The 24,023-nt window shown below is 37.1% G+C and overlaps 1 protein-coding gene across 1 annotated transcript; it reads left to right on the forward strand.

The window, feature by feature from the left end:
• The first annotated feature begins 4,360 nt into the window (after window positions 1-4,360).
• INSL6 (insulin like 6) lies at window positions 4,361-13,281 on the forward strand. Its single transcript, XM_057724914.1, has 2 exons — window positions 4,361-4,723; window positions 12,870-13,281. Exons 1-2 carry the CDS (start codon window positions 4,450-4,452, stop codon window positions 13,229-13,231), a joined length of 636 nt encoding a protein of 211 aa, XP_057580897.1. The 5' UTR covers window positions 4,361-4,449; the 3' UTR covers window positions 13,232-13,281.
• The last annotated feature ends 10,742 nt before the right edge of the window (window positions 13,282-24,023 follow it).

The raw sequence follows: 24,023 nt of genomic DNA on the forward strand, positions 1-24,023 counted from the left end.
CATATACCCAGAGAAAACCATAGTCCAAAAAGAAACATGTACCATAATGTTCATTGCAGCACTATTTACAATAGCCAGGACATGGAAGCAACCTAAATACGTATCAACAGATGAATGGATAAAGAAGATGTGCCATATATATACAATGGAATATTACTCAGCCATAAAAAGGAATGAAATGGAGCTATATGTAATGAGGTAGATAGAGCTAGAGTCTGTCATACAGAGTGAAGTAAGCCAGAAAGAGAAAAACAAATACTGTATGCTAACTCATATATACGGAATCTAAGAAAAAAAAAAAAGACACTGATGAAATGAACCCAGTGACAGGGCAAGAATAAGGATGCAGATGCAAAGAATAGACTGGAGGACATGGGGTTGGGGGGGGCGAAGGGGAAGCTGGGACAAAGTGAGAGAGTAGCATAGACATATATACACTACCAACTGTAAAATAGATAGCTAGTGAGAAGTTGCTGTATAACAAAGGGAGATGAACTTGATGATGGGTGATGCCTTGCAGGGCCAGGACAGGGAGGGTGGGAGGGAGTCGTGGGAGGGAGGGGATATGAGGATATATGTATAAATACAGCTGATTCACTTTGGTGTACCTCAAAAGCTGGTACAAGAGTGTAAAGCAATTACATTCCAATAAAGAGTTAAAAAGATTTGCTTTGATATTATGGTGCCATGTACCATCATCACCAAACTAGAGTCTTTGTTTTTGTAATTTTTTTTGACAAATTACTGCTATATAAAGCAGGTTAAGAGTTTGGGCTCCAGACAGACTATTTTTAATCAGTATCTGCCCCTTACTAGCTCTCTCATTTTAGGCAAGTTTCTTACTCTAAGGTGCGCTCCCTCAACTATAAACTAGAAATAACTACAGTAATATTTGATATGATGACTACTGGATTAAATGGGGTAAAATGTGTACCAGCACTTAGATTAACGTCCGACATACAGTAATCACTCAACAAATGATGTGTTAGTATTATCATTTTTTCAAAATATATCATCGAATATATACAATTTGTTTGTACAGACTTGGTGTAAACACAAAGAATAAAGTATTAACAAGACCAACATTATAGTGGGGAAGACAGACAATAAGTTGAACAGAAAGCAAAAAAGTAAATAAAAGAGATATTACTTATTAGGTATTTTACAATCAAGCAAGTATTAATTATAGTTACTATAATTAATTGTATACACATTAATATTGCTAAGCTAAAAAATTTTAAGGATTCAACCATGGGAATCCTAGTTCCCATATCAACATAACCAACATAAAATGCTAAAATAACTTGAAAAACAAAGATTCCAGTATAATCACTAAGAATTCCATATTTCTTCTACAAATGGAATTTTTACTTGTAAATACTCAAATGTGGTTTATTGGGCAGCTCCAATTTTATGACAATGTGCTGGAATAAGGTAGCTAGGACAGGATACTAACAAATAAGTCAGGAGTTCATTCAGCAATAATAGTAACTTATTCAAAATAAGTCATTTCACTAATAATTCGTTCAATTCAATAAATTTGTTGACTTGGTAATAAGAGTAATAAGTAGTAGTAGTAGTTAAGAACATGTTCATTCATTCAATAAATGTTTATTAAGTGTCTGCTTAGCAGGTTTTGCCCTAGGCACTGGATAAGATCAATAAATAAGAAACAAAAATAGTTCCAGCCCTTAATGAGCTTACAACTAGCAGAGAAGAGATAATTACATGACTTTTTAAAAAATTCACCACAGTGCAGTAAATAATAATTATGACATAAGTATGAAATAGCGTATAAAGGAACAAGTAGTCAATTCTCAGGGAGTTTATTCATTCACCAAACATTATATTATAATCATTATTATTAACATTTTACTTATCATTTGTTAATGTTACTCACTATAATTATTTACATTAAATTATTACTGAGGGACTTCCCTGGTGGTGCAGCGGTTAAGAATCCACCTGCCAATGCAGGGGACACAGGTACAATCCCTGAACCAGGAAGATCCTACATGCTGCGTAGCAACTAAAGCCGTACCGAGCCTGAGCTCTAGAGCCCACAAGCCACAACTATGGAGCCCACATGCCACAACTACTGAAGCCTGCATGCCTAGAGCCTGTGCTCTGCAACCAAAGAAGACACCGCAGTGAGAAGCCTGTGCACCACAACGAAGAGTAGTCCCCGTTTGCTGCAAGTAGAGAAAGCCCACACACAACGAGGACCCAACACAGCCAAAAATAAATACATAAACTTATTTAAAAAAATATTACTGAGAACTTACTATGTGTCAGGCACCGTTAAAGGCAAAGATGATACCAAAGTTAAACACAATAAACAAAAATCCCTGTCTGCATGGGGCTTACATTCTGGTAGGAGGAGACAGAAAACATGGAGAAGTAAAATATATAGTATGCCAGTCTTTAATGCATGGTATGAAGAACTACAAAGGAGGGTGAGAATATACATAGTACAAAGAAAAGGAGTATAAATTTGCTTGGTCCTGACATATATTGCTTGAGAGGTTTTTTTGTTTGCTTTTTGTTTGTTTTTGTTTTGCTTTGCTTTGCCTTTAAAAAAAATCTTCTTCTCAGGGGACTTCCCTGGTCCAGTGGCTAAGACTCCAGGCTTCCAATGCAGGAGGCCTGGGTTTGATCCCCGGTCGGGAAACTAGATGCTGCAACTAAGAGTTCTCATGCCTCAACTAAAGATCCCGTGTGCCACAACTAAGACCTGGCACAGCCAAATAAATAAATATATTTTTAAAAAAATCTTCCTCTCAGTAAAATAATTTTCCTTTCTCACAGAGTTTCCCGGAGAAAGTTCTGCCTAGGACTCATGGCCACTATAGTTTGGACATGAATTGTTTCTCAAAGTAGGCAACGAAATTGTCCTAATCAAATTACAGCAATCCTTTAAAAAATGCGACTGCCAGTTAATGTAACTGCCCTCATAGATGCCACTGGGAAGCAGGGCAAAGTTGGGCGAACAGAAAATGCAGAAAAAAAGCAGAGAGGCAGAGGGCAGAAAGGAGAGAAAAATAACATTGTAAAGGGACGATGTGAAAATGTCACTGACAACTGCTGGAGCCTCTGAGAGTTTTGGCATCCTGAAGCTGACTGCTCTTGGGACAGCCCCTGACTGCCCCCTTGTGGCTGGTAGGACATCCTTCAGCGCCGACGCTCTTATAAAATAAAATTTCATTGAAAATGACAAGGCAACCTACACCGATTATGCTGCACTTCCCTGCCCCTTCCCTCCTAATTTAGCAAAATGCTGTTATTCTTAAAAGACAAATCTTCTACAAGTCCCTGTCACGCCCTCAACTAAAACTGTAGCAGGATAGACCTGAAGGGGGCACTCTCGTGCCCTGCCATGCATCATCAGTTGCTCCACACAGGAACAGGCAGCTGCCTACCTCTCCAAGAGCACTGCGCCTCTATTTTTAATCCAACAGGAGGAAGAAACCTTCTCTCCCGCCCACATATCCCAGCCAATCAGAGACTAGGCAGCCCAGCCAATGAGAAGACCCCACACTTTGGCCTCCCAGCTTCCTCAACCAACTCTGGTTATCACACCCCCTCCCACCTTCACCCCTTTTCTCTATGAAAGCAAGTCTCCCTTCCTTGTTGTCTGGATTTGCATACAGCCCGTCATGGTTCACATAACCCGAATTGAATTCCTCTGGCTTTTCCTGAATAAACTCACTTTTGCTAGTAACATAACTGGCTGTTATTAAAATTGACACTAATAATCCGGCAATGGACAATCCTCTACAATCTATAACCAAAAGAACCAGATTATTATCCCAAGAACTCTCTTTGCTCTGGAGATTGAGGCTAAGGCCCATCTCTCCCTGCTGAACTGGTAGCTATTTCCTCAGGAAGCTTTGCGTCTGACTTCAAAAAAAACCACACGTTTCAACGTATTTGATCACCAACTATTCGACAGGCCCTGAGGTACAAACGGGAAGCAAGAACGGACTCAGGCACTGCCTCCCTGAAACTTGGGGATTAGGGAAAGAAGTGACCGAACAAGCGCACCATTAAATGTGAGCCAACCTACCGAGATAAACACCATGAAGAAAAGGAAAAGTTCCTCGAAGGAAGCGACATCCCATTAACAACCAGGCAAAAGAGGCGGAAAACGCATGCCACTAGCTGGAGGCTTTATCCAATAACGACGGCCCCTTATTTCACTTGATGAATCTTCCTAGTGGGGATGGCAAGAAAAACGAATCAATCGTTTTATGAGCTAACAGCCTGCCACCCGGGACAGCCCGAGCGGCCCCGGGAAACTCTGGAAGCTGAGGCAGCGCCACGGCGCGCCTCGTCTTGAGTTCTCGCGAGGTCCGCACGCGACGATCAGAAGGTCTCCAGGCGTGCATGCGCAGTCGTGGGGCTGATGGCAGTTAGGGCGCGCGGGGGACCTGGCTTGGGGGCCTAGAGATGCCGCGGCTCCTCTCCTTGTGTCTCGGGCTCCTGCTGATTCGGGTCTCCCGTGAGCTGAACGACATTAGCAGGGCCAGGAAATTGTGCGGCAGGCATCTACTGCAAGAAATAGTAAAACTCTGTGGCAATGTTAGCTGGAGCCGCATTGAGAAGGAAAAGCCTTTCACACGGCTGCTTTCCCAGGCTTCGGAGAAGGTTGAAACCTTCATCCCCCACCGGTTGGAAAGCTCCCAAACCACTTTCCCAGTCTGGAGGAGAGCGACAAACCCAGGTAGAACTCTAAACCAAAGGCATGTTTTTCATCTTTGTGCATTTCTTATTCCCGAATACGCTCTGCCAGGCATTAAACTTCCGCAGGAAATAGAATTTGTGCCTAATACGTATACAAAACCTCTATGAAGCTTTTTTTTTTTCTTCTAAGCTTAGGGGAAAGGAGTGTATGCATGTAAGGCTACACATTTGTATAAGAATGCTGCTGTTTCTCTAGCTTTCCTTTTCTGCAGTGCCCTTGTCCCCTGGCAAATTCCATTTTGTCCTTCAAAGCCTAATTTAGGTATTACTCTTCTAGTGAACTCAGCACTGACCATTTCATAGCTACTCACTCTCTTCTCCATTCTACCACAATATCTAACACATAATTTTGTTTAACTATAATATTTAACTGTCATCAGAACCTGCTACATAATTGGCCCGGCCCAGTGCAAGATAAAAACGCAGGGCCCCTTGTTCGAAAAGCAGGAAAAGACCGTTAAAGATACTAAAATATAAAGCTTTTTACCTTTCTTGTGCGTATCTCCTCTCCTCACACGCATTAAAACTTCACTTACAAGTCAAAAGATAAAATTATTGAGAATTTCAAGACTGGGGCAGTAGAGCATTAAACTGAATGCACGGTCTTTCTAAGCACTAGGTCTGTGCTACTGGAAAGTCTCAATACCTTAAGGCCAGCCCTGTTTGCCATACCATATTACAGGGATTGCTCATGTATGTTTTTATACAGAGGGCCGAGGACAGGGTATGTGCTTAATGTATATTGAATTTATGCTTAATGCTTTTAAGCAGTCTTTAGGGAGAATATTTTTGTTTCAGATCCATTCTTCTGACTTTTTACATTTTGTGACTAACACATTTTAGTCCCAATATGTTTGCCATTTTAAAAGAAAATGATACTGTATGTGTAGACTATAGAGTGTAGTGTCTTTGAAGTTATTGCCTTTTACAGTAATTCAGTTGATTTGATTTGGACAAATTTTGCAAAAGTCAAGATATCTGAAATTAAAGAAAGGAGTAATTATGCCAAAAGAGAGACCCTAATGTAGATGACTGAAACAAACTAAAACATTGCCTAGCACATAGAAGCACTTACTCTTTTCTTTGTTTTGAAGTTTAGTTGGTTTACAATGTTAGTCTCAAGGGTACAACATTGTGATTCAAAATTTCTATAGATTATACTCTAAAGTTATAAAGAACTGGCTATATCCTGATAAGCACTTATTCTTTTTTAATAAGTGAATGAATGAATGAATGAATGAACTTATAAGATTATTGCTGCTAAGGGAATAAAAATTTTTTTATTGAAGTATGGTTGATTTACAATGTTGTGTTAGTTTCAGGTGTACAGGAAAGCAACTCCGTTATATTGATATATATTATTAGTTATTAGATTAGTTATATATATTTGTGTATAGTCTTTTTCAGATTCTTTTCCATTATATAGGTTGTTATAGGATATTGAATGGTCCTTGTTTTATTTATTTTATATATAGTAGTATGTATCTGTTAATCCTATACTTCTAATTTGTACCCCCCCCTTCCCCCTTTGGTAACCATAAATTTGTTTTCTATGTCTGAGTATATTTCTGTTTTGTAAATAAGTTCACTTGTATCTTTTTTTAGATTCCACACATAAGTGATAATCATATGATATTTGTCTTTCTTTGTCTGACTTACTTCACTTAGTGTGATAATCTCTAGGTTCATCCAGGTTGCTGCAAATATCATTATTTCATTCTTTTCTTATGGGTAATATTCCATTGTGTATATATACCACACCTTTATCCATTCATCTGTCAATGGACACTTAGGTTGCTTCCATGTAAATACTGCTGCTATGAACATTGCGGTGCATGTATCTTTTCAAATTAAGAGTTTTTATCTTTTCCAGATATATACCAAGGAGTGATTGCTGGATCATATGGTAACTATTTTTATTGGCCTGGCCAAAAAGTTCCTTTGGTTTTTAAGTAAAAATAAAAGGTGCATTTTTCATTTTCACCAGTAATTTTATTGAACAACATATTCATGTTTTATTCCACTACCTTCTGCCATTTTTCAGGCAACTTCATAATTCCATCTTCCCAAACTTTTTATCTTTTGAGCAGAGAACAGTTAGTTCCAGGTGCCTTTTACAGTCTTTCAGGGGATTGAAATTTTTTCCGTTAAGAGAATTTTGTAAAGATGGAAATAAGTGGAAATCTGAAGGTGTAATGTCTGGTGAATATGGCAGATGAATCAGAACTTCCCAGCCAAGCTGTAACAATTTTTTGCCTGGTCATCAGTGAAACATTAGTCTTGGATTCTCCTGGTGGAAGATTATGCGTACTCTCTTGACTAATTCTAAACACTTTTCGTCGAGTGCTGCTTTCATTTGGTTTAATTGGGAGCAGTATTTGTTGGAATTACTTGTTTGATTTTCAGGAGTTCACAGTAGAGGACTCCTTTCCAATTCCACCATATACACAACATCACCTTCTTTGGATGAAGACCCGCCTTTGGTGTGGTTAGTGGTGGTTCATTTTGCTTGCCTCACTGTGTCTTCTGTTCCACTTTATTGTATGGTATCCACTTTTCATCACCCATCACAATGTTTCTGGGGTTTTTTTTGAGAACTTTTATTTATTTTTATTTATTATTTATTGGCTGCATTGGGTCTTTGTTGCTGCGCGTAGGTTTTCTCTTCATTGCGGTACGTGGGCTTCTCATTGCAGTGGCTTCTCTTGTTGCAGAGCACAGGCTCTAGGCAAGTGCAGGCTTTCAGTAGTTGTGGGTCTTGGGCTCAGTAGTTGTGGCTTGAGGGCTTAGTTGCTCTGTGGTATGTGGGATCTTCCCAGCCCAGGTATCAAACCTGTATCCCCTGCATTGGCAGGCGGATTCTTAACACTGTGCCACCAGGGAAGTCCACAGTGTTTTAAAAATGGACAGTTTTCATTATAAGTAGAGAATCGCATGTGAAAATACAGTCAAGAAGGTTTTTTCCACTTATGTGGAACCCAAACATCAAAACAATTAACATAACCTAGCTGGTGTAAATGATTTTCAGCACCTGATTTGGATATTTTGAGTATGTCGGCTATCTCATTTGTGGTATAACATTGATTGTTCTCAGTGTCTTGATTTGATCGCTCTCAACTTCAGCTGGTCTACCTGACTGAGGAGCATCGTCCAGCAAGAAATCTCCAGCACGAAACTTCTCAAACCACTTTTGACTTGTTTGATCAGTCATAACACCTTCTCTGTACACTGCACATATCTTTTCTTGTGTTTCAGTTGTGTTTTTACCGTTCTTGAAATATTAATAAAGCATAATATGCTGAAAATGTTGCTTTTTTCTTCCATCTTCTGTATTAAAATGGCTACACAAAATTCACCAATTTCGATACTTTAAAAAAATTTTTTTTAGATTTTTTTTGATGTGGACCATTTTAAATCTGTTACAATATCGCTTCTGTTTTATGTTTTGGTTTTTTGGCCACAAGGCCTGTGAGATCTTAGTTCCCCCATCAGGGATCTAACTCACACCTTTTGCATTGGCAGGAGAAGTCTTAACCACTGGACCACCAGGGAAGTCCCTGATAAGTTTTTTTTTAATGTATGCTATGACAGCCATCGCAATACAAACTAATAAAATTGTTTTGAATGAAGTTAAAGACAACTAAACGCTAGTAGAGCCATCTTATGGAAAAAGATGAATGAACTTTTTGGCTAACACAGTTTTTTTAAGGAATCTCCATACTGTTCTTTATAGTGGCTGCAACAATTTACATTCCAACCAACACTGTAGGAGGGTTCCCTCTTCTCCACACCCTCTCTAGCATTTATTATTTGTAGACTTTTTAATGAATGGCCATTCTGATCAGAGTGCGGTGATACCTCATTATAGTTTTGATTTGCATTTTTCTAGTAATTAGCAAAGTTGAGCATCTTTGCATGTGCCCATTGGCCATCTGTATGTCTCCTTTGGAGAAATGTCTATTTAGTTCTTCTGCCCAATTTTTGATTAGTTTTTTTTTATATTGAGCTATATGAGCTCTTTGTATATTTTGGAAATTAAGCCTTTGTTGGTCACATCATTTGCAAATATTTTCTCCCATTCTGTAGGTTGTCTTTTCGTTTTGTTTATGGTTTCCTTTGTTGTGCAAAAGCTTATAAGTTTGATTAGGTCCCCTTTGCTGAATTTTGCTTTTGTTTCTCTTGCCTTGGGGGACTGACCTAAGAAAACATTGGTACGATATATGTCAGAGAATGTTTTGCCTATGTTCTCTTCTAGGAGTTTTATGGTATCGTGTCTTATATTTAACTCTTTAAACCATTTTGAGTTTATTTTTGTGTATGGTGTGAGGGAGTGTTCTACCCTCATTGATTTACATGGGGCTGTCCAGCTTTCCCAACACCACTTGCTGAAGAGACTCTTCCATTGTATATTCTTGTCTCCTTTGTTGCAGATTAATTGACTGTAGGTGTGTGGTTTTATTTCTGGGCTCTCTATTCTGTTCCATTGATCCATATGTCTGTTTTTGTGCCACTACTACACTATTTTGATAACTGTAGCTTTGTAGTATGGTCTGAAGTCTGGGAGGGTTATGCCTCCAGCTTTGTTCTTTTTCCTTAGGATTGTTTTGGCGATTCTGGGTCTTTTGTGATTCTATATAAATTTTAGGATTATTTGTGCTAGTTCTGTGAAAAATCTCATGGGTCATTTGATAAGGATCGCATTAAATCTGTAGATTTCTTCCAATCCAAGAGCATGGGATATCTTTCCATTTCTTTGAATCATCTTCAGTTTCCTTTATCAGTGTTTTATATTTCTCAGGGTATAAGTCTTTCACCTTCTTTGTCGGTTTATTGCTAGGTATTTCTTTTTATGTGATTTTACAAGGTTTTTTTTTCTTTCTTTCTTTCTTTTTTTACTCTCTCTTTCTGATATTTCATTGTTAGTTTAAAGAAATGCAACAGATTTCTTTATGTTAATCTTGTATCCTGCTACCTTGCTGAATTTGTGTATCAGTTCTTGTAATTTTTGTGTGGAGTCTTTAGGGTTTCTATTTACAGTATCATGCCATCTGCATATAGAGGGAATGAAAACTTTAAAAAACAGAAACAATAGAAAGCATCAGACTGAATCTTGATAATTTTCCACCGTCAAAACCGCCTACATTTAAACTTACTTCTTACAATGAAGGAATTGTTTCTCACCAAAGTCTCTCAACTGTGCTTTAGTTCGGCTGATACTCACACTTTAATGTGTATGTGAATCACCTGGGGAGTACTGTTAATATACAGAATCTGATTCAGTAGGTCCGGGGTAGGGCCTGAGTATGCATTTTTATAAGCTCCCAGGTGATGCTGATCCTATTAGTTGGATAACACTTTTTGACTAACAAGGGACTAGTTCACTTCTCTATTTCCTCATTATTCTTTTCTCCCAGAAGTGCAAGGTGGACCTTCCCTTTGTATTTCATGTTTGATGGGCATTTCTCTCACATCAAATACTGTGCTCTCACTACCTATACCATAGTCAAAATTTTACCTTCAGACATCCAAGCTTGAGTTTGTTACTGAAAAAGAGTTTAGAATCCTTTTTCTTGACAAAGCCTACTCCAGAGGAGACACCTTTCTCAATAATAAAAAGTCAGCTTTAAAACTTAGAGCTGACTAATGACTCCTTTGATTCAGGTATTATTCACAATGCCCTGAAGGAGTAAATGTCATTAATTCAATGAGGAGGGATCTGTAATGAAACAAGATTTGCAAGAAATGAAAATACATCTAATAATATTTCAGAATTGTCACATCCATTAAACATTACATGGGAACTATATAAAGGACAGTTTGCTGAAGTGGAAATATCATGTGGCAATAAAACCATGGCTGTTTTAAAATATATGGAAGAATAAAAAATGGATATAGGTTATCAATATGAATATGTGTTAAAATTTAAAGAATTCTTAATCTATAAGGAAAGATGACATGTAATCTGTCCTATTAATTTCCAGTGACTTATTTAGAAGTTGTAGAGAGATACTTGTTTACAACATAGAATTCTAACATAGAATATGTAATTATGCAGTTTCTTTTGCACGTGAATGTTGCTGAAAAGTTGATTAATTTTTACTTAGCTTATACCAGCAGAATATATTTCTGTTAGATCAAATCAGTTATCAACAATTTTAATCTTCTGATGATCTATTTGAGTCTGACACAGGAAAAGATATTTTGGTACACTGATATTCAAAAATGGTTTTTTTCAGAGCTACTCACACGTAACTTGAATTTGAGATTGTGTGCTTCTTGTTAGTGGATCCTGAATGTATGGATCCTGAATCTCATGCCTACCTCAGAGTGTGGCACCATGACGCTAACGTCATATTTCTAAAGTATGGTGCTGCCTAACCGTAGTACCAGGTGAAATCATTAGAGTTTCATCATCAGTTTTTCATAATCTATAACCCATATTCCAGTTAGATAGGCTGTATTCACCTATTCTTGGTCTTTATTCTGTTCTTGGTTTTTTTTGTTCATTTGTTTGTTTTTTTAGACATAATTATCACAACTGGATATACAGCACCCCTGTATTTATATATTAATTCAGCAAAATTTGTGTGCCTGTTGTATACTAGGTATTCTTCATGCTGCTTGGGATATGTGTGAACCTTTTCACTCAGGAGGCAGTGAAGGTTCTTCCCCTCATGAAGCTTACAGAATAGTGAAGATAGACAATATAAACAGAAATCACTTATACAGTATGTTAGGAGATGATTAGTCTCCACATATCTCCTTTCTTCATGCCTATTCTCTTCTTCCAAGACATAGGCAGCCATTCCAATGTTTTGTTATGTATTTTTGTTTGTATACCTTTTTTTTTTTTTGCAAATTGTGCATTATTTCCTGTGCAAATATATCCCCGCAAAGGGACTGTAGATGGGCACGGGCAATGATGGAAATCCAACAAGCCTTCAATTAATTACCTTCTGGTATTATTTTAATTTCTTATCAGTAATACTGAGCAAGAGCAGTATAACAAAAACAGTCAGTTCATTGAGCATATCACCACTTCTCCGTGTCTTTATATTTCAAGAGAAACCAAAATGGCTTCTACTAACCACTTAGTTATAAAATGTGATAAGACAAATAAAATAGACAAATAACTCAATTAGAAATGGGCAAAGGATTTGAATAGAGATTTCCACAAGGAGGATATACGATAAGCACATAGAAAATGCTCAGCATCATTAGTTGCAAGGTCATTGCAAATCAAAACCACAATGGGATACTACTTCACATCCATTAGGATGGCTGTCATAAAAAAATGGAAAATATCAAATGTTGCTGAAGATGTGTAGCAGTTGGAAGCCTAGTATATCAGTGGTGGGATTGTAAAATGGCACAGCCACTGTGGAAAACAGTTTGGCAGATCCTAAGAAAGTTAAGCAAATTTACCATATGATCCAGCAGTTCTACTCCTAAGTATATACCCAAGAGAACTGAAAATGTGTTCACACTAAAACTTGTATGTGGATGTTCAGAGCAGTGCTGTTCTTAATAGTCAAAAAACAGAAGCAACCCAAATGTTCATCAACTGATAAACAGGTAAATAAAATGTGATACATCCATACAGTGGAAACTTATTCAGCCATAAAAGGAACACAGTACTGATAGAGATCTACAACATGGTTGAACATTGAAAATATTATGCTTAGAGAAAGAAACCAGACACAGATGGCCACATATGGTATGATGTAGGCAGATCCATAGAAATAGAAAGTAGATTAGTGGGTGCCAGGGGCTGGAGGAAGAGGGAAATGGGAGTGACTGCTAATGGGTGGGGCTTTCTTTTGCAGGTGATAGAAATGTTCTGGAATTAGGTAGTGGTGATGTTTGCACAACCTTGTGAATATATTGTATACTTCAAAGTGCTGAATTTTATGGCATATGAATTATATCTCAAAAATGTTTTTTGAATAACAATGTGCAAAGGTTTCTAGGCCTTTTATATAGGAAAACAATACCTATAACTAGTTTAGTTAAAAATATACATTGCTTTTGAATAACCATTTACTTTAGTATTACAGCATTATGATTAAATTTTCAGTTAGAGGAAGATTTTAATAAAGTAGCGGGTTTTTTTTGTCTCTCCACAGTCTCTACTTCTGCCTCTCAGGAAGAAGCAATATACAATTTGAAGATGCAGTCACTGCCTGAGTATCAGTATAAAAAGGCCAATGTGCCTTTTAAGACAAGACAGGAGATATTTTCCTCATCAAAAGATATCAGCCCATATATTCGTGAGATCATAGAATTTCAGAAGAAAAATACAAACAAAATTAAAACCTTAAGCAATTTGTTTTGGGGGAATCATCCCCAAAGAAAACGCAGAGGATACTCAGAAAGATGTTGTCTGAAGGGATGTACAAAAGAAGAACTTATTATTGCATGCCTTCCATATATTGATTATAAAAACTTAAAGAAAGAAGCATCGGCAGTTGTGACTGAGACATACTAACCATCATAGGAATTAAACTAACTTAATAAAGAGCTTAATATATTTTACTTTTAATTTAATTTTTTTTTTGGTGATTGTCCTTGTAGGTTCTCTGCTGTGAACAACATCTGGATGTACTTGCAAGCACTTGACAGTAGTTTATGGTGGTAATAGGAATCTTAGTATTTTCTTTGGTGCCCCATTTTTCATATATTTTTATATTGGAAGATGTTTCTGGACGTGGCATGATCTATGTAGACATGTAAGAATTACCTATTTATTCTTGTCATGATGGTTGAAACTCTTCAGCTGCATGTGAATGGATCATGGAATGTTCTACATTCTGTGTGTATGATATACAGACTGGTGCCCATGACTGTTACGCTCGCTCCAGTATGCCAGGATATCTGTCCTAGCAGTTTAAAAATAACTAACCAACTACTACTCCTAGTAGGAGCTCTTATGCTGTAATAGTAGGTACATGTTTAATTCTTTGTGTTTTGTTATAGTAACTGGTCGGAAGTCTTTTCACAGTTTCTATGAGGACTTGAGAGTTCAGTGACTTTCTTTAGGTTGTAAAATCTCTCTAGGATCCTCTGTCTTTGCTTTGAAGGTACAGATATCATGTGAAATTTTTTTCTGGCTTCATCGGAATAGAGTGCTGACCAAGTTAGCAGTGTCGGCATCACTTGGGAACTTGTTAGAAATGCAGTTCTAAGGTTTCCCCCCAAACCTACTGAATCAGCTGCTCTGGGTATGGTGCTCAGTGGTCTGAGTTTTTACAGGCCTTCTGGGTCATTCTGAAGTAGGTTAAAAGTTGAGAACCGCTGGTAATAGAGTCATTGTATGAATATTGTAGAAATTCTGCTATTTATGTGCTTTCATATCTCAACTCAATATAAATGTTATAACACCTAAGTTTTTGGTGTGTTTTTCCACTTTATGTCCATGTGAAAAATTTTTAATGCTACAAATTAGAGCAAAGCTTATACAAAGAATCCAAAGTGGAATTCCTACTTTCTGCCATTAATTAGAGGGTAAGTATCATTTGAAATTGTTTTCTAGCTTCTTTCCCCACTAGGTACTGTAATGTTCTTTACAATTAAAGTTTTAAATTCCTATTTGGCTCTGTTATTTCTTAGGACAGAGGTTCTTTTCCTCATATATCTATATTGTATAACTTACAATGCATTAATAAATGTTTGAATTTTTTTTTTTACCAGTTCCAGGGTACAGTCTACATTCAGTTATCTCTTTAAATACAGGGGGCCCCTGTTTTGATACAGACCTGTTTTTGACGGAATATATCATGGTTGAGTTGTGGAGTAAATCTGCTAGGTGTTTGATGAAAATGTTCCATTGAGAGTTGCCTATGTGTGAGCCAGAATACAGCGACACACTTGAAGCAGTTTGAAGAATTATAGGTCTGTACTTATAGTTTAAGAATAAAAATGCAGTTTATTAGCTTACTAATATATACACAGCGAAAGTCTAAATTAGAAAATTATGAGATTGACAAAGTATATTATCTGTATAGCTATATACTTCCCTACACACTTTAATAATTTTTATGTTAGGGTGTATGTAGTTTGCTTCTTGGCTTAGTGCCTGTGTTTTAATATTTATGATTGTGTTTTGTGTATTTGGATAGAACACTCATATCTTCCTTATGGACTCCTTAGAGCAATACCGAAGTAGGGAAATGAATGAAAGGTGAGGTACCTTGATACTTTTGAGGCTCCTTCACGTTAAGTTACTTGCTAGTTAGTGGTAGAGCTGGATAAAGATTTTAATTCTAGCATCTTGTTCAGTACTCCTGATGTCAATAAGATCATGAACAGAAATTAACCATATGTTTTTATTTGGAATTCATTTATTTGGCCTCTACTGTATTTTGTTTGGCATCTGTGTTGGTTAACAATGTATTGGCTCTCAGCCCCAAATTTCTGTTCTTATCTCTGCTTTGTGATGCTGGGACTTGGATTCTGTAAACTGTGCTTTTCCTTTACTAGGTGCTTCCTGTTAGATTCTCCCAGTGGGGTGCTAATCTTTCAACATTACCCAGCGCATTTCTGCACACTGGTAGTGGCAGTGTGTTTTGTTTTATCCTCAACTTCCGTAACAGCTTTATCACCTTCCCTCAGAGATACCAACACCAGCTGACTGGTGCCCCTTTCTCAAAAGTCTGAGTCCCATCTCTGTGGGTGCCTTCTCCCAAGCTCCTGGTACAAGCACCGGCTTGGCAGAACTTTCTCCTCAGAGATCTGGGTCCTTGCACCATGAGTGCCCATAGGCCAAGCTTTTAGGTTTTGATAAACTCAATTTATTCCTTTGTTTAGGCATGGCAACTGCTTCCTAAAGATGTTTTTATCTTTGTGTTACCTTATTGTTTGACTTTTTCCTTTTCAGTCCTCTAATATGAGCCTAACTATTGAACATGTTAAATTTTCTGTTAAAATACCTGATGTGGTTTCTGCTTTCTTGGGTGGGCTTGAAAGATAAAGCCCTTGACAGTCGTTCAGAAAGTGGTTTTGAATTGGTTTAGGGCAAGGATGGTAGCAAATGGGTTTTATCTTAAATGAAAACTGCAAATGAGTATTAGTGACTTGCCCGTTTGCAGTCAATCCTGGCCCAGGTAACCCCTCTCACTATAGGTAAGTCTTTCCTGTTGTAGAATGAAATATAAATGGAGTCATACAGTACATACTCTAATGTCTGGGTAATTTTTACTTAGCATAACTTTTTTTGTTTGTTTTTTGGGGTTTCTTTTTTGGCTTTATTTGGTCTTTGTTGCTGTGTATGGGCTTTCTCTAGTTGTGGTGAGCAGGGGCTACTCTTCATTGCAGTGGTGGCTTCTTGGTGTGGTGGTTTCTCTTGTTGTAGAGCATGGGCTCTAGGCGAGTGGGCTTCAGTAGTTGCAGCACACAAGCTCAGTAGTTGTGGCTCATGGGCTCTAGAGTGCAGGCTTAGTAGTTGTGGCACATGGGCTTAGTTGTTCTGTGGCATGTGGGAATTTCCCAGACCAGGGATTGAACCCATGTCCCCTGCATTGGCAGGCAAATTCTTAACCACTGTACCACCAGGGAAGTTCCTAGCATAAGGTTTTTGAGATACATCAGTGCTGTTGTGTGAATCAGTAATTTGTTCCTTTTAATTTTTTCATAGCATTTCATTGTATTTGAATAAAGCTGCTATGAATGTTCATGTACAGGTTTTAGTGTAGACATATGATTTTATTTCTCTTGGGTAAGTATGTAGGAGTGGCATTGCTGTGGCATATGGTAAGTATAAATTTAACTTCATAAAAAATTGTCAAATTGTCAAGTTTTCCAAAGAAAGCTTCAGTTGCTCCATCTCACCAACACTTAGTATTAACAGTCTTTTTACTTTTAGCTATTCTAGTATGAGTGTTGTGCCGTCTCACTCTGGTTTTACTTTGCATTTTCCTGATGACTAATGATGTTGAGCTTCTTTTCATATACTTATAGATCATTCATATATCTTCTTTTATGAGGTTTTTGTACAAATCTTTTGCCTGTTTTTTAATTAATGAATTGTAAGAGGTCTTTATAAATTCTTGATACAAATCCTCTGTCAGATATATGAGATGCAAATATTTTCTCTCACTGTCTTGCTTTTTCATTTCCTTAAGATAATCTTTAAAAGAGAAAAAGGTTTTAATTTTGATAAATTTCCATTTATCAAATTTCTTTTATAATTGGTGATATTTTTCCTTTTCTATCTAACAAATCTTTGCCTTTTCCAAGTTAAGATATTCTCCCAAGTTTTCTTCTAGAAGTTATAGTTTTAACATTTATTTTAGGTCTGTGATTTGTTTGAGTTCAATTGTGTGTATGATGAAAATAGAGCCTACATTTTGGGTTTTTTTTTTTCCCCAAATGGCTACTCAGTAGTTCTAGTACCTTTATTGTAAAGACTATCCTTTTATCCAGTCACTTTGGCATGTCTTACAAAAATCAATTGACCATAATAAGTGGGTTTATTACTAACACTCTGTTCTGTTCCATTAATCTATACCTTTATTCTTATGCCAGGATCACACTGTCTTGACTACTATAGGCTTTTATTAAATGAGTCTTGAAATCAGTCCTTTGACCTTTGTCTTCTTTTAAAAATTGTATTGGCTATTCTTGATCCTTTGTATTTCTATATAAATTTTAGAACCAACTGAAGTTTTGCAAAATTCTGCTGATATTATGATTGAGACTGCATTGACTCGAGATCAATTTGGGGAGAATTGAGTTTTCTGGTCCTTGAACATGGTATATCTTTCCATTTTGGGGGTCTTAATTTCAGCAATTTTGTAGTTTTCAGTGTACAGTTCTTACAAATATCTTGTCAAATGTGACCTTAAGTATTTTATTTTTATATTACTTTAAGTGGTGTTTTTAATAATTTTATTTTCTAATTGTGGCTAGTATTTAGAAATAGTAAATTTTCATATTTAGATCATATTCCCTGCAATATTTTTTTTTTTGGGGGGGTACATCAGGTTCAATCATCTATTTTTATACACATATCCCCGTACTCCCTCCCTTCCTTGACTCCGCCCCCTCGAGTCCCCCCCACCCTCCCTGCCCCAGTCCTCTAAGGCATCTTCCATCCTCGAGTTGGACTCCCTTTGTTATACAACTACTTCCCACTGACTATTTTACAGTTGGTAGTATATATATGTCTGTGCTACTCTCTCGCTTCATCTCAGTTTCCCCTTCACCCCCCGCCCCCTCCCATACCTCGAGTTCTCCAGTCCATTCTCTGTATCTGCATCCTTATTCTTGTCACTGAGTTCATCAGTACCATTTTTAGATTCCGTATATGTGAGTTAGCATACAATATTTGTCCTTCTCTTTCTGACTTACTTCACTATGTATGACAGATTGTAGTTCTATCCACCTCATTACATATAGCTCCATCTCATCCCTTTTTATAGCTGAGTAATATTCCATTGTATATATATGCCACATCTTCTTTATCCATTCATTTGTTGATGGGCATTTCGATTGTTTCCATGTCCTGGCTATTGTAAATAGTGCTGCAATAAACATTATGGTACAAATTTCTTTTGGGATTATGGTTTTCTTTGGGTATATGCCCAGGAGTGGGATTACTGGATCATATGGTAGTTCTATTTGTAGTTTTTTAAGGAACCTCCAAATAGTTTTCCATAGTGGCTGTACCAACTTACATTCCCACCAACAGTGCAGGAGAGTTCCCTTTTCTCCACACCCTCTCCAACATTTGTGGTTTCCAGACTTTGTGATGATGGCCATTCTGATTGGTGTGAGGTGATACCTCATTGTGGCTTTGATTTGCATTTCTCTGATGATTAGTGATGTTGAGCATCTTTTCATGTGTTTGTTGGCCATCTGTATGTCTTCTTTGGAGAAATGTCTATTTAGGTCTTCTGCCCATTTGTGGATTGGGTTATTTGCTTTTTTGGTGTTAAGCTTCATGAGCTGCTTGTATATTTTGGAGGTTAATCCTTTGTCCGTTGTTTCATAGGCAATTATTTTTTCCCATTCTGAGGGTTGCCTTTTAGTCTTGTTTATGGTTTCTTTTGCTGTGCAAAAGCTTTTAAGTTTCATGAGGTCCCATTCGTTTGTTCTTGATTTTATTTCCCTGATTCTAGGAGGTGGGTCAAAAAGGATGTTGCTTTGATGGATGTCATAGAGTGTTCTGCCTATGTTTTCCTCTAGGAATTTTATAGTGTCTGGCCTTACATGTAGGTCTTTAATCCATTTGGAGTTTACTTTTGTGTATGGTGTTAGGAAGTGTTCTAATTTCATTCTTTTACATGTAGCTGTCCAATGTTCCCAGCACCACTTATTGAAGAGGCTGTCTTTTTTCCATTGTATACTCGTGCCTCCTTTGTCAAAGATAAGGTGCCCATATGTGTTTGGGCTTACTTCTGAGTTCTCTATTCTATTCCATTGATCTTCCTTTCTATTTTTGTGCCAGTACCATCCTGTCTTGATCACGATGGCCTTGTAGTATAGTTTGAAGTCAGGAAGCCTGATTCCACCAACTCCATTTTTCCTTCTCAAGATTCCTTTGGCTATTCGGGGTCTTTTGTGTTTCCATACAAATCATAAGATTTCTTGCTCTAGTTCTGTGAACAATGCCATTGGTAATTTGATCGGGATTGCATTGAATCTGTAAATTGCTTTGGGTAGTACAGACATTTTCACGATGTTGATTCTTCCAATCCAGGAACATGGTATGTCCCTCCAACTGTTTGTGTCGTCTTTGATTTCTTTCATCAATGTCTTAAAGTTTTCTGCATACAGATCTTTCGCCTCCTTAGGCAGGATTATTCCTAGGTATTTTATTCTTTTGGTTGCAATGGTGAATGGGAGAGTTTCCTTAATTTCTCTTTCTGCTCTTCCGTTGTTAGTGTATAGGAATGCAAGAGATTTCTGTGCATTAATTTTGTATCCTGCTACTTTACTAAACTCATCAATTAGTGCTAGCAGTTTTCTGGTAGAGTCTTTAGGGTTTTCTATATATAATATGTCATCTGCAAAGAGTGACAATTTTACTTCTCCTTTTCCAATTTGGATTCCTTTTATTTCTTTTTCTTCTCTGATTGCTGTGGCTAAAACTTCCAAAACTATGTTGAATAATAGTGGTGAGAGTGGACACCCTTGTCTTGTTCCTGTTCTTAGAGGGAATTCTTCCAGTTTTTCCCCATTGAGAACGATGTTGGCTTTTGGTTTGTCATATATGGCTTTTATTATGTTGAGGTAATTTCCTTCTATGCCCATTTTCTGGAGAGCTTTTATCATAAATGGATGTTGAACTTTGTCAAAAGCTTTTTCTGCATCTATTGAAATGATCATATGGTTTTTATCCTTCAATTTGTTGATATGATGTATCACATTGATTGATTTGCGTATATTGAAGAATCCTTGCATCCCAGGGATAAACCCCACTTGATCATGGTGTGTGATTTTTTTAATGTGCTGTTGGAGTCTGTTCGCTAGTATTTTGTTGAGGATTTTTGCATCTATATTCATCAGTGATATTGGTCTGTAGTTTTCTTTTTTTGTGACATCTTTGCCTGGTTTTGGTATCAGGGTGATGGTGGCCTCGTAGAATGAGTTTGGGAGTGTTCCGCCTTCTGCAATATTTTGGAAGAGTTTGAGAAGGATAGGTGTTAACTCTTCTCGAAATGTTTGATAGAATTCGCCCATGAACCCATCTGGTCCTGGGCTTTTGTGTGTTGGGAGATTTTTAATCACTGCCTCAATTTCCATACTTGTGATTTGTCTGTTCATGGTTTCTATTTCTTCCTGGTTCAGTCTTGGAAGATTGTATTTTTCTAAGAATGTATCCATTTCTTCCAGGTTATCCAATTTATAGGCATATAGTTGCTTGTAGTAGTCTCTCATGATGTTTTGTATTTCTGAGGTGTCCGTTGTGACTTCTCCTTTTTCATTTCTAATTCTGTTGATTTGCATCTTCTCCCTTTTTTTCTTGATGAGTCTGGCTAATGGTTTATCAATTTTGTTAATCTTCTCAAAGAACCAACTTTTAGTTTTATTTATTTTTCTTATGGTTTCTTTCCTTTCTTTTTCATTTATTTCTGCTCTGATCTTTATGATTTCTTTCCTTCTGCTCACTTTGGGGTTTCTTTGTTCTTCTTTCTCTAGTTGTTTTAGGTGTAAGGTTAGGTTGTTTATTCGATCATTTTCTTGTTTCTTAAGGTAGGACTGTATTGCTATAAACTTCCCTCTTAGAACTGCTTTTGCTGCGTCCCATAGGTTTTGGGTTGTTGTGTTTTCGTTGTCATTTGTTTTTAGATATTTTTTGATTTCCTCTTTGATTTCTTTAGTGATTCCTTGGTTGTTTAAGAGTGAATTGTTTAGCCTCCATGTGTTTGTATTTTTTGCAGTTTTTTTCCTGTAATTGATATCTAGTCTCATGGCGTTGTGGTCTGAGAAGATGCTTGATATGATTTCAATTTTCTTGAATTTGCTGAGGTTTGATTTGTGACCCAAGATGTGATCTATCCTGGAAAATGTTCCATGTGCACTTGAGAAGAATGTGTAGTCTGTCGTTTTTGGATGGAATGTCCTATAAATATCAATGAAGTCGAGATGGTCTAATGTGTCATTTAAAGCTTGTGTGTCTTTGTTTATTTTTTGTTTGGATGATCTGTCCATTAATGTAAGTGGGGTGTTCAAGTCTCCCACTATTATTGTGTTACTGTCGATGTCCCCTTTTATAGCTGTTAGCATTTGCCTTATGTATTGAGGTGCTCCTATATTGGGGGCATAGATATTTACCATTGTGATATGTTCTTCTTGAATGGATCCCTTGATCATTATGTAGTGTCCTTCCTTGTCTCTTGTAATAGTCTTTACTTTCAAGTCTAATTTGTCTGATATGAGTATTGCTACTCCAGCTTTCTTTTGACTTCCATTTTCATGGAATATCTTTTTCCATCCCTTTGCTTTCAGTCTATATGTATCCCTTGGTCTGAAGTGGGTTTCTTGTAAGCAGCATATAGAAGGGTCTTGTTTTTGTATCCATTCAGCCAGTCTGTGTCTTTTGGTTGGAGCATTTAATCCATTGACATTTAAAGTAATTATTGACATGTGTGTTCCAATGACCATTTTCTTAATTGTTTTGGGTTTGTATTTGTACGTGTTTTCCTTTTCTTGTGTTTCCTACTTAGAGAAGTTCCTTTAGCACTTGTTGTAAGGCTGGTTTGGTGGTGCTGAATTCTCTTAACTTTTGCTTGTCTGGAAAGCTTTTGATTTCGCCCTCAAATCTGAATGAGATTCTTGCTGGGTAGAGCATTCTTGGCTGTAGGTTTCTCTCTTTCAGGACTTTCAGTATATCCTGCCATTCCCTTCTGGCCTGCAGAGTTTCTGTAGAAAGGTCAGCTGTTATCCTGATGGGTTTTCCCTTATATGTTGTTTGTTGCTTTTCTCTTGCTGCTTTTAATATTTTTTCTTTGTGTTTAATTGTCGTTAGTTTGATTAATATATGTCTTGGTGTATTTCTCCTTGGGTTTATTCTGTATGGGACTCTCTGTGCTTCTTGGACTTGGTTAATTATTTCCTTTCCCATGTTGGGGAAGTTTTCCACTAGAACCTCTTCAAATATCTTCTCAGACCCTTTCTTGTTTTCTTCTTCTTCTGGGATGCCTATAATTCGAATGTTGGTACGTTTAATGTTATCACTGCGGTCTCTGAGATTGTCTTCTAATCTTTTTATTCTTTTTTCTTTTTCCTGCTCTGTAGCAGTTATTTCCCCCATTCTATCTTCCAACTCACTTATTCGTTCTTCTGCCTCAGTCATTCTGCTAGTTATAGCATCTAGAGTATTTTTAATTTCAGTTATTTTGTTATCCATTGCTGTTTGTTTTTCTGAGTTCTTATGAACTGTTTCTTGTACTTTCTCTATTTTGTTATCGAGATTTTGTATCATTTTTACTATCATTACTCTAAATTCTTTTTCAGGCATTTTTCCTATTTCCTCTTCATTTATTTGGTCTTGTGGGTTTTTTTCCTGCTCCTTTGCCTGCATGGTGTTTCTTTGTTTCCTCATGGTTGTCCAAACTTTTGGGGTTACTTGTCCTGGTGATAGAGGTGTTTATAGAAGACTGTCCAAGCCTCAGACTAATGTCCAAGTATTGGATTAAACGAATATTAAGTCTAGGGAACACATACATATATAAGACACACAATTACTGAATCCGTTAGGACATAAGGCTCTAGAAAGACCTGACAGAACCCCAGTGTGCTATCAGATATTCAAAGAGAAACCCAACAGAAATTGACAACTGAAACAGAACAAATCAGAGACAAAAGCAAAAGCAAACAAACAACAAATAACACCCTACACCTACAAACATCAATCCAGGGAGATTTTGTAAGCTAGGATCAAATATAGAAAAGAGGTGGAGTACCACCAGAGAGAATGGAGATTCTCAGAATGTAATTAAACAAGTGTACTAAGAACTAAGATAAAGACAAAAGCCTAATATTACATACCAAGGCAGTGCGTCATCTGGAGAATAGAGCAAGGAGTCTGCGCAGACCGATAGTGTTGCTTATAAGTATGTTAAGATAAAATAAACTTAAAAAGGCTGGAAGAAAGGGGAACAGAAGAGCGTACTGTGGTTGGAAATATGCAAATAAAAAGAAAGGAATAGAAATGTATAAAAAATAGGGATGAAAGGAAAGTATGAGAGATATTTTGTCTGTAGTACCAAAAACTTAGCTAGATATAGAAGTATATAAAAAGGCAAAAAAAATAAAAATAAAAAATAAAAATAAGAAAAAATAAAAGAATAAAAAATATCATTAAAAAATTATGTTATAAAACTTGTAGATCCCTTAGGGCTAAGATCGTATTTAAGAAATCCAAAAAAAAAAAAAAAAATCCAGAACTGATCCCAGAATGGACCAGTTCAATAGGTATTGATACTACTATTTCTGTTTCCTTAGCGTCTCAGCTGTAAATGTCCTTCTCCTTGCCTTGGGTTTTTTTTTGCGTTATTCTGTGACCAGCAGAGGTTCCTTTATTGTTCTTCTGTAAGCCTCGGTGTGTGGGGAGGGAGAGGGTACGATAGTGGCTCCTTCTCCTGGGAGTGAGTGAGCAGTGGCGCACTGTTGTTTCAGTCAGGCTTGGAGGTGCCTGTTGCAGAGGGCGCTGGTGGCTCAGGCGTACACAGAAAGTCTTAGAGTTGGGCCTCTCTCGGGGGTTTTTTCTTTTTGATGCTGCTTTTTTTTTTTTCTCTCGGCAGCCTCCCTGCTGCTGGCGTTGCAAAGAGTTTTAA

The sequence above is a fragment of the Hippopotamus amphibius genome, chromosome 2 (genome assembly GCF_030028045.1).
Source record: "Hippopotamus amphibius kiboko isolate mHipAmp2 chromosome 2, mHipAmp2.hap2, whole genome shotgun sequence".
NCBI lineage: Eukaryota > Metazoa > Chordata > Mammalia > Artiodactyla > Hippopotamidae > Hippopotamus > Hippopotamus amphibius.